The sequence below is a fragment of the Apostichopus japonicus genome, chromosome 21 (assembly GCF_037975245.1).
Source record: "Apostichopus japonicus isolate 1M-3 chromosome 21, ASM3797524v1, whole genome shotgun sequence".
NCBI lineage: Eukaryota > Metazoa > Echinodermata > Holothuroidea > Aspidochirotida > Stichopodidae > Apostichopus > Apostichopus japonicus.
In genome coordinates, this window is record NC_092581.1 from 6,092,992 (window position 1) to 6,104,133 (window position 11,142).

General features: G+C 38.7%; 1 protein-coding gene across 1 annotated transcript; it reads left to right on the forward strand.

Annotated features, from left to right (window-relative positions):
- Positions 1-1,787: 1,787 nt before the first annotated feature.
- On the forward strand, positions 1,788-10,506 carry LOC139962869 (5'-nucleotidase-like). Its single transcript, XM_071963256.1, has 8 exons — positions 1,788-2,462; positions 2,975-3,188; positions 4,138-4,323; positions 5,560-5,763; positions 6,750-7,004; positions 7,395-7,550; positions 8,701-8,901; positions 9,499-10,506. Exons 1-8 carry the CDS (start codon positions 2,124-2,126, stop codon positions 9,693-9,695), a joined length of 1,752 nt encoding a protein of 583 aa, XP_071819357.1. The 5' UTR covers positions 1,788-2,123; the 3' UTR covers positions 9,696-10,506.
- Positions 10,507-11,142: the final 636 nt, after the last annotated feature.

Here is an 11,142-nt window from a genome sequence, read left to right on the forward strand (position 1 = left end):
TAAACCTAAGCCCCTAACCCTAACCCCTAGACCGAAACCTAACCCTACACCTAACCTCTAACCCCTAAAATGGTGGCACTTAGAAAGGCTTTTGTCACCCAAAATTTTCTGAGAAATATGCATTTTTTTGTGTGTAACATCAATAAATTGAATAGTAGGTGATAATTCATTCTTTCCCGTGGCATGAAAATGTTCGCTGCTCGCCCCAATGAAAAGAAATATAGGCTAATTTGACGTTCAAATGATGCTGTAAAGGAGGTTTTATACTCTATTATGCTAAATGCTAAAGAAATGATGGTACTTGCTAAGTCAAAATTTGATGCAAATTTTTTATGTATACTTGACACAATGCGTTTTTTTCGGACGCTTGTGCGGGTCAGCGGGTTTGGGTGTTAGAATGCGGGTCTAATTCCCGCGAATTGCGGGTCAGTTGGGAGCTCTGCATTTAATTTTAAACCAGAAAACGAAAAGGTTTAGACTAGTCTACCACTGCTATTCCTCTCGATTTTTTTAATTTCCAATCATATGATTTAGCGGATGTTCGGAAACACTTTTTGGCTCACCTTGGGGGGGGGCCATGCCCCCCTGGCCCCCCTTGGATCCGCCAGTGTATACTACCATGCATGGCTTACCACACTATAAATAAGTTTAGGCATCGTAAACACTAAATGTTTTCGTTTTCTGGTCAGGAATCAGTATGTGGCTGATATGACACTAATATGCCTATATTATCTTCCACTATAGTCTAAGTGTATATGAAAAATAAAATAGCATTTCAACCGTGTAGTCATGAGTCTGTAACGATGTGTCACGAATTATTGATTCCTCTCGTGTGCCGTTTTCTAATCTCACTATTTTTTAGTTTTTATTTATCACACATACATAGTTTTGTACAATTGATATGATAACCTCAAGCTTTTTCTGGTCAGTTCATCTCATTTCATATCTGTGCTACTACTCCCCCTTACTATATGTATGCCATCGAAGTAGAAGCGTAATGCCAGTTGTTGGAGGCAGGCGCATATAGCGAGGATTTTGCCAAGGGAGGGGCGAACCTGTAGGCAAACTTTCGGAGCCGTAGATACGGCATTGCAAACTATTTAAGCGTAGCGCCACCATTTGTTGCCGCGAAGCGTACAAGAAATTTTTTGCCGAAAATGCCTCCCAGATCGCTGGAAATGGCACTTCCCAGGCCTTGTGAGTTGCATCGTAGCAAGTTTTAAAAACATACAAAAAGATATGCTAAAGGGGGGGGGGTGCGGTCGCCCCTTGGCTACGCGCCTGGTTGGAGGGGGTGTAGCGTCGGAGTTTTAGTTTCTTTTGAATTTGGACCATTAAATCTGATTGGCTTTAGGCCTATACGCTAACCGACGATACACTTTAATGTCAAATAAATAAAATAAATAATAAGAGTACACACAGCAAATCAATCTTCACTCAAAAGGGACACATGATGAAAAGTCCCTGATCCCAGGTTGATCGCTGAAATCGCAACGGCTCTCTTTAGGGTTAACATATAGTCCTTAACACCGGGCCCCAGGTAATTTAGTTACGCCTCTGTATGGAAGGAGCGTCCGCCATTTGGGATTTTATGATTCCGTGAAACGTAATACACTGATAAGAAACTTTACATAATCCTGTTAACTGTTTACCTCCCGTCGCAATCGTTTCGTACTTTGCACTGCAGCTTATAATCCGCAATGATGATGGAGTAAGTAAGTAAATAAATAGATGATGGCTGTCACTTTATTGAAGTTGTAACTGTGCTAACAGAATGTGGAGTATCACTATGATCAGATACCGTGAGAAAACGTGCGATATTTTAGTCCATTCAGATCAGAATGAGGAGCGGTAGATATGGCGTTGTAACTATACAAGAGAGTTCACCCTTCAACTTAATTTGAATGATCGTACGAAGTGTTTGCTACTATTAAAGTGGACTGTAGCCTATACTCCTGTATTATTCGGAAGTTACTCTCTACGATCTTGTTGATCATGCATGTGTAAAGAATATCTGATAAGTAGTCACCATTGATCAGTGTAGGCCTTTGCAGACTACTAGCTGCTACTATCAAATAAAACGTGTACGCAGCAACAGCTAGACGGAAGAGATTGGAATACCAATGATGGTCGCGCTTGGACATCGAGGTGCTGTTTTTCTGCTTATTGCAATATGTGTTTCAATTGGTTCAACACTGGAAATTACATTCGTCCACACAAATGACATCCACACTCGTTTCGAGGAGACGGACGACAGTGGAGGCGAGTGTACCGATCAGGTGGCCCAGTGTTTCGGCGGTATTGCAAGGAGAGCAACAGCTATCAAAAACTCGAGAGAAAATGATCCTAATGTTATACTGATAGATGCCGGAGATCAATTCCAGGGCCCTACACTTTGGTTCTATGTGTACAAAGGATTGGCCACGGCCCATTTTATGGATCTGCTTCAGTATGACGCCATGGTGAGTATAAGCCTCACTTCACACTGATGTATGAGCGGATCTGTGCTGCTCTCGACATGTGAAGTTAGACTAGAAATCGTTATCGTTAGAAAAGTTATTCTTACAGAAACATTGAGATGTCCACATAATTATATACTGGCATGGTGAGGTGATTCCTTGGTTTTCTTTTTATTGTTGAAATGTTGATGGCACCTTCACATTTCCATAGTTTATAACTTAATAAACACACAGAAATGATCGATTTCTCAAATTGTTAACATATACGTGACAAATTAGTCATTTTTCTGATAATTGTTGTCCAATTTACACAGATTTTAAATATTAACCTGGTACCTTAAGTTTTCCATATTTACATGCTCTAGCTGGCTGGTGTATGAAACACTAAATTAACCATATCTGTCTATTTGAAATATCTAATATCAAAAAGTAGTCTTGACTTCACGATATCTTCTAACTATAACTTTGATAGGGCGAAGTGTCTTCGTATAACTGCATTTTTCTCTTCCTTACAGGCCCTAGGTAATCACGAATTTGACAACGGAGTAGAAGACGTCATCCGTTTTCTACATAATGTATCCTTTCCTGTTATAAGCAGTAATATTGACAGCAGCAATGAACCTGAAATGACAAATCTGTACACTTCTAGTCATGTTAGGATAGTCGAGGGTCAACAAGTTGCCTTTGTTGGCTACACGACAGTTACAACGGTCAATTTTGCCAAACCAGGTGAGAACTTCGGGCCACCTGTATCAGCACGGGGTGAAAAGGTAGATGTTAATGGATTTACAATAGTGTGAATCGATATATATAAATATATATATATATATATATATACACACGCCAAATTATATCGGTATAAGTCAATGTATATCATATCAATTTATATCGGTATGTCAATTTATGTAGGTATATATATGTCAAAGTATGTAATTACTCTATCACCAATGCCATAATGTACCACCAATGCAACAATGTATCACCAATACCATAGTGTATCACCAATACCATAATGTACCACCAATACCATAACGTACCACCAATACCATAATATATCGTACCTTCACACGATATCTAATTACTGTATCACCAATACCATAATGTATCACCAATACCATAATGTATCACCAATACCATAATGTATCACCAATACCAAAATGTATCATACCTTTTATCATGCCAACGTATCATCAATACCATAATATATCGTACCTTCACACAATATCTAATTACTGTATCACCAGTTTCATAATGTATCACTAATATCATGATGTATCACCAATACCATAATGTACACTAATATGTTATTATTGTATCACCAATACCATAATATACCGTACCTTCACACGATATCTAATTACTGTATCACTAATACCATAATGTATCACCAATACCATAATGTATCGCCAATACCATCAAAATGTACCGTACCTTTTATCATACCATGAAGTACCACCAATACTTTGGTGTAGTAACTTTGCCAAAATGTTCCATTTCTATGATAATGTGCCAAAATCTTCACCATTACAATTGTCTAATGTATAACTGAGTTGATTTAATGTTCTCTCGTTCATTATTATGTTGTGAAAAAAAGGAAAACAAATGTGAACAACGGAATGAATGTTCAAGAAATTACCCAACAGCCTTAATTTAGATCAACGGTTTGATTGTTTGGTAGGAAACCTTGTATTTGAAGACGAAGTCTCTGCTCTGGGAAGAGAGGTCGGTCGTCTTCAGGAAGAAGGAATCGATATAATAATTGCTTTGGGTCACTCTGGCATTGACAAAGATTTAGAAATTGCTCGATCCGTACCAGGAATAGATGTGGTTGTCGGAGGTCACTCAAATACATTCTTGTACTCAGGTTAGTTATATAGTATACTAGAATAAGTATATGTCTTTCACACGTTTTTCACAGATTTTGTATAGGTCTTTTATGTCTGATTTCAATGGTATTTATTACCGGATTTGCTTAACGTATATGACCACAGAATATCAAACTGAGCGACCTAACTCCTTGTCTCATTAGGACCCAGCCTGCATTGTCTCTACCGTTACTGTGAAATATTTGTTTAAACAACTCAAGCGTTTACAATCTGGTTATACTCCTTGATATTTTAGCAAGTTACCATGCAGGAGCCACTGTACGCCTGCACCAGCATTTAAGTTCGGCTATACTCTTCAATATTTAAGTCCCATCATTAGCACCCAGCTAACGCTTTTAACCATAGCGTTACCAATCTGTTCCCATCAAATAGCCGCTCACCATATAATACAGTAGGCCCAAGAAGAATAAATTGGATGATATCATGCAATAAACCGTTATATTTAAAGAGAATTTGACTTTTATACTTATTTCAATTCTTTGACTTCTGACAACGCTGCAAAAAGAGGACTGAATTTAATTGCATATATCTGCATGTGAACATGCTACAAATTTCAGTTGATTTCTCTTCAAATGAAAAGCTCATTGTGAGTGTGCAAAGAGGAACGGCAGTGCATGGTATCATTGATCATGCCACATGATGGTGATACTTAGCCTGTCTTGGCACGTGGATTACTTTATTAATATATGTATTTTGTATGTATGTACAGTATGTATGTATTTGAGATCCTCCTGTAAGCAAGAACTCGCGAAGAAGCCTCATTGGCTTATCAAAGCCGCAAGCTGACCGAAGTCAGTCTCTTACATTCATATTTAACGTCCATGATTATGAATTGTCAACAACTCTGTAACTGGACGACATACATTAATCTGGGACATACATTAATCATATATACATTAATCATATATAGGGATGTATATAGCTTAACACAAAGAGGAATTATTTACCCCTGTCACATTCAATTTCTTACATTTCCAGATAATTCCTGAAGGTATGGCCGTAAAAGAAACGACGGTATATATCCCTTAACATTAACAGACTATGCGTTTATATGTTAGCCTACCACATATAGACCAACATAGAGGCAGTTCATCTTATATGTGATCAAGTTGCTCGTATTCATATCATAGTCTCATTGTAAACGGTGATACCGTCAACTTGTATTCTCCCCTCGAAATTGAGTTCTTTAAATCGTGGAATTCTTGTCATTTAAGGGGAAGCTCCTGCAACACATACTCCGTATGGTGAATATCCACTCGTGATACGGCCCGATGACGACCCTAGTCGGACAGTACTAGTTGTGCAGGCGTACGCCTATGGTATCTACTTGGGTCATTTGTCTGTGTCCTTCGATAACAACGGGGAAGTGGAATCATACAACGGAAATCCTATTCTTCTCGACAGTCGTATCGAGAAAGGTAAACGTCACTAGTTATGCATTGATTATAACGTCATCATGATAAGTTACGTAAATAGTGTATTTATACAGACTCGAGATATCGTTTACGAAGGAGATCTTATGCCTATGGCAGGACGATCTTATTTTCAAAAGTCTTTAGTTACGCAAGATCTGGCAGGCAGCTGACTTCTGACATGTATAAGTGTAAACATAGCCTGTGCGAATATGAGGTATGCATACATAAAGAATCAGGAACACAGTTAATATAATCATTAGTGTGATGCTAATACATGGTATTTTTGTAACTGAACAACATTACATTTTCACTGAAAATCCCTACCATGTTGTTTGTGACATGGTCACTGCTCCACTCGTCAGGTTGTGTTTAGACTAAACCGCTCTCGATTTCACAAAAGCCTTTTTTTATATGCCAACGTTGCATCAAACGTCTACCGTCTTATTTGAAGCGTGTATTTACATTGATGCATTGTTGAAAATGTCGCCTTTCTTATCTTTTCGAGAGGTACGGTGATAAACCTAGTCTATTACAGTATCATTCGGGAGCTATCTTGTTTCAAAAGTCATATCACTGGCTGCCACTTTGCCAATTGCCAATGCGCCGACTAGCATGTGAGACATCCCTATCTTTGTATATAGTGTCATAGTCAGGGTATAATGACATCAATGCCAATATTAGATTATGTTAGTTACCTCATCACACTATAGCAACAGCATCTGCAGCACCAGCTTCACAAACGTTCATAAACAAAGTAACACAAAAAGAAACGAAACTTGTCATTGTTTTGTGATGTCATTCTTTCTGCCTAACATATCATTTCAAACATTCTTCCAAACGGTAAAAGATTTGTTTTAAACGGTTTGATTGTTGATGGTTGTTTATGTTCATGATGTTGGATTTATTTTTCCTGTTTAAACAAATGCTACAGATTAATGATCTAAGCCACCCACTGGTCGAAAGAGTTTACCATATTTTGTCCACCTCAGATCCAGAAATGTTTGCTGAAATGCTGCGGTGGAACGAGCAGGTCCAAGCAGTAGCATCATCAGTCATCGGCAAGTCCGTTGTCGAGTTGGATGGAAATTTCTATTCTTGTGGCATAGGGGAATGTAACCTTGGCAACGTGCTCGCTGACGCAATGGTTTTTAGTTACATAGATGAGTCAGTGGACCACGAAGGATGGACCAAAGTGTCTCTAGCCATAAATACTGCAGGAAGCATACAATCCTCACTGGAGAAAGGTAACACCACCATCATCCTATTTTTAGCTTCACATTATTGTTAGGATGGCACACGGTAATTTCGCGATGCATGCCAAGGGCACAAATGTTCATTTGGCGGATAACATTAACGACGATGTCGCTTTTTTTGCTCTTTCGGGATTCCATCGATGGTTTGATGAGATCTAGCAGGAATAAAATAGATTGATACTACTAGTAAGTAACCATACACCACAATTCCACAATTCTATGCTTTCCTGGGTTTCAAAGAGAGTTTTCTTTAAATGGTGGTTTTGCTTAATATTTGCATTAATTGCTTGATAACTTGAAATCAAGCAATTAATAACATGTCTGTTCTTGTAACATTTTGTTTTTCTGTTTGCAATGATAATCTATCTGTGACATTTTCAGGAGAGATTCGCATTGGTGAAATTAATCAAATCCTACCGTATGGCAATACCATTGATATTGTTACACTAGAAGGACGCCATCTTATAGAAATTCTGGAGACGGCTGTCGCGAATGTTATAGAGAGCGTACCAAGTGGTTCCTTTCCTCAAGTTTCAGGTGAGTGTATCTATCCTTTATAGCTTCTTCCATTTAGACGCTTTTCCGAAGTCTAGTCATTCTGTTTATTCTTCGGATTTGTTTCTCTGCAACAAAAGCAAATATGGAACAATCATGATCATTCCCAATCACAGAAATTGTCTTAAATTTACCTAAATTAACCCTTAAAGTAATACCACAATGTATATAAAGTGACAACAAGCAACGATATTTCTGCTGCGACTAAAACGACAAAATTAATGTGCGAGCAAATTAAGGCAACAGAGCCATATTCTATTCCTCACACATGTCTTAACATATATGCATTATAGTTTGTTAGTGGTTAAATAACTACGCTGATGATCGTTGAAAGGAACCATGACCAGTAAATTGTTTGCATCCGACCGATACAAAGCTTTGATAAGTAATTGTCGCGGAACTGTATATGTTTCATGAATTAATCATTATGGGAGGTTTGGCGTGTAACATAGTTTGGACAACTTGATTGTCGCAGACTGGATGTTTTGTGTGAAATGATTGTAGAAGCTTGGCGTATTTCAATATAGCTTGGTCAACTGATTGTCGCAGACTGGATGTTTTACATAGTTTGGTCAAATGATTGTAGAAGCTTTGCATGTTACATGTAAATTGGTCAACTTGATTGTCGCAGACTGGCCGTTTTACATAGTTTCGTGAAATGACTGTAGAAGCTTGGCATGTAAATGTAGACAGGTCAACTTGATTGTCGCAGACTGGATGTTTTACATAGTTTAATTGGTGAAATGATTGTAGAAGCTTGGTGTATTTCATGTAGCTCGGTCAACTGATTGTCGCAGATCGGATGTTTTACTTAGTTTCGTGAAATGATTGTAGAAGCTTGGCATGTTACATGTAGCTCGGTCAACTTGATTGTCGCAGACTGGATGTTTTATACAGTTTGGTGGAATAATTGTAGAAGCTTAGTGTATTTCATGTAGATTGGTTAACTTGATTATCGCAGACTGGATGTTTTAGTTATTTTTGGCAGGACTGAGTAAGGAATGTCTTCTTCGATTCAGTACAAAAAGATATTCGAAAAAGATGGTAAAAAGATAAGTCATACATCATCATAACTAATATACACACAAATAAATGCAACTTGATGATGCCAATAAGTCTTAAATTCTCTCAGGAATGAAAATCGAATACGATCTTTTGCGAGCACCAATGGAACGAGTTCTCGGGGTCCAGGTCCTCTGTTCGGAATGCACTGTGCCAATATACGAGCCCATCATGGAAGATGTGGAATACAGAGTGGCAATGAATAGCTATATGGCTGGGGGAGGAGGTGGCTTCCAACTTGTAAAGGAGCACACGCGCAGCAAAGAATCGGGTAAGTGAAATTTCTTTAGAATATATCACACACAAACCAAACTGGGACACACAATACATACTAGTACATTTCGTAATGCGAGTCAGTCCTCCGAATGCGTAACAATCAGTGTTTGCAACCACTGCGGGGCCTTATATTCTGCTGATTTTGGTAAAATGGAGGTGTCAGCTTAGATGCAAATGGTGCTTTATTTGTTTTGCAATGTTTTAAACAATGTGGAAGAAATTCGACTGTTAAGGTTGTACTGCATATACCCCCAGACACACATGTGCCCTGCCTGGTTACAATATGCCGAACTGACGCTGACAATACAACGTTAATACAGTACATGTATACTGTATATCCCGCCGAAGTCACTTTTACGCCTGTACTCCGATTTTAGTATCAAGTCTTTCAGAAAATGCGAAACATAAACATGTCCTCAGGAAGGAAATTATTTTGAATAGTACAACTAACTTCACCCTATGCCGGGGATGCTGAGGTACGTATAAGGGTGAAAGTAATAGCAACAAATTCTCTCATTGAAAATTGTGCCATTTTCACAACAATCATTAAGCTCTTTTAACTGCCGATGTAATTGTGTTTTCTCCTTTGTAGGACTCTTAGACCTGGACGTCACCATATCCTATATTTCAGCAAACTCACCAGTACGAACAGGGATAGAAAACCGCATTGTTGTATACGACAGTCAACGCAGACCAATTTCCAATAAAGGAATCTCTTCAACATCATACAAAACTTGGATCGGCTTGAAAATCATTGTAGTGTTCTTGCTCTGTGAGATGATATGGTAGAATATAGTGATGAGGTGATGATGCCGTCATATATAAGACTTATGCTCATTTTACAAATACATATAAAATCTACAATTTGGTAGGACTTCAAGAACCAGAATCCACTGATAATCAGGCTTACTTGATAAGTAATCATCAATGCGTACATAATCTCAGTGTATATTATTAGCTCAACCTAAAGTGGGTATAGCTTATATGATACTGTAGGGAGGGGGAGGGGGTAATGTCTGTCTTCATGGGGGGGGGTTGAAGCCGGTGGGCACTGGGGGCACGTGCCCCCCCCCCCCCATTTTCCCAAAAATAGCAAATGTGCCCTACTGGAAAATAAAATGTGCCCCTTTGATGAAGGACTGTCTTTTTGTTTTGATATCTTAAGCCTTTGTAAATTTTAATATTTTATTTTAATTATTTATTTCTAGTCTGTACATGCTATTTTTAAAATGGCATCCCATATCCTTGCGGAGCACGGTGAACAATAAACAATCTCAATCAATAAAAACTCAAGGCCACAGCTCATTCTACTAGCATATTATTCTATACTACATCTGGTCCGTCAGTTTAATCCTGGTATGTTGCGGTGTGTATCGGTTTATAGCATAACGACTGGTGGTTGTGGAATGAGAAAGTGCCCCTCTGATGCCCCCCCCCCCACTTATTGGAAGCTTCCTTCCCCCTGTCTGCCTCTCTGTTAAAATGCCTTCTTCTCAATTGCTGGCTGATTTCTCTGAAATTTGCCGTGAAGGTGTCACATTGGGACGGCAATACAGCTTGTTCATGAATAAATGATTGTATAAAGGGAAGTTGTATTTTTTTTGGCGTTTTCCGTCATTTTTCAGCGTCTTAGAGTTCTTCTCACTCCTTCTTCTGATGGTAGCCGTGGCCTCTATATGCTGAGGGGAAGCACGTTCGTCGCATCCACGATCGTGCATGTACCGTGATGAGCGGTTAAATCTTGAGGTTGCACACTACTGACTAATGAAATTAATATTCGCTAAACGTAAATGAAGTAGCGCAAACTGTCCAGGCGTTCACATTATTGTAGCCAGGCTACTTTTATTTAGGAAGTGGAAATCTTGCTCCCCCCCCCCCCCTCCGCAGACTACAATCCTACTCTGTGCTGAAATATGACGATGTGGCACAACAGAACACATGAAGACTCAGAGGTGTCGGTAGGGGGGGGGGTAGGACGAAAGTACAAGAAGTTAGTCCGATTGCATATGAAATTGTAGGTGAGCTTTAGAGATTACTGTTACGTTATTGTTAATTGAAACGTTACGTGGCTGGTATTATGCATATGTTCCACCTCACATATTAAAAAATATATAATAAAATAATACTTAAACAAAAACACCAAACAGCTGTTATGGGATTATTATACCACGAAGCTGTAGTATAAGACAATATGGCTGCTCTTCAAATTAGCAGTGACAACTGTTTTTATTTGGAA

Bases quoted from the DNA above. Each gene is read 5' to 3' on its own strand.
- LOC139962869 (XM_071963256.1), top strand. From the start codon at position 2,124: ATGATGGTCGCGCTTGGACATCGAGGTGCTGTTTTTCTGCTTATTGCA. The intron at 3,189-4,137 runs GTGAGAACTTCG...ATTGTTTGGTAG, and splicing joins GGTCAATTTTGCCAAACCAG to GAAACCTTGTATTTGAAGAC. The intron at 7,005-7,394 runs GTAACACCACCA...TGACATTTTCAG, and splicing joins ACAATCCTCACTGGAGAAAG to GAGAGATTCGCATTGGTGAA.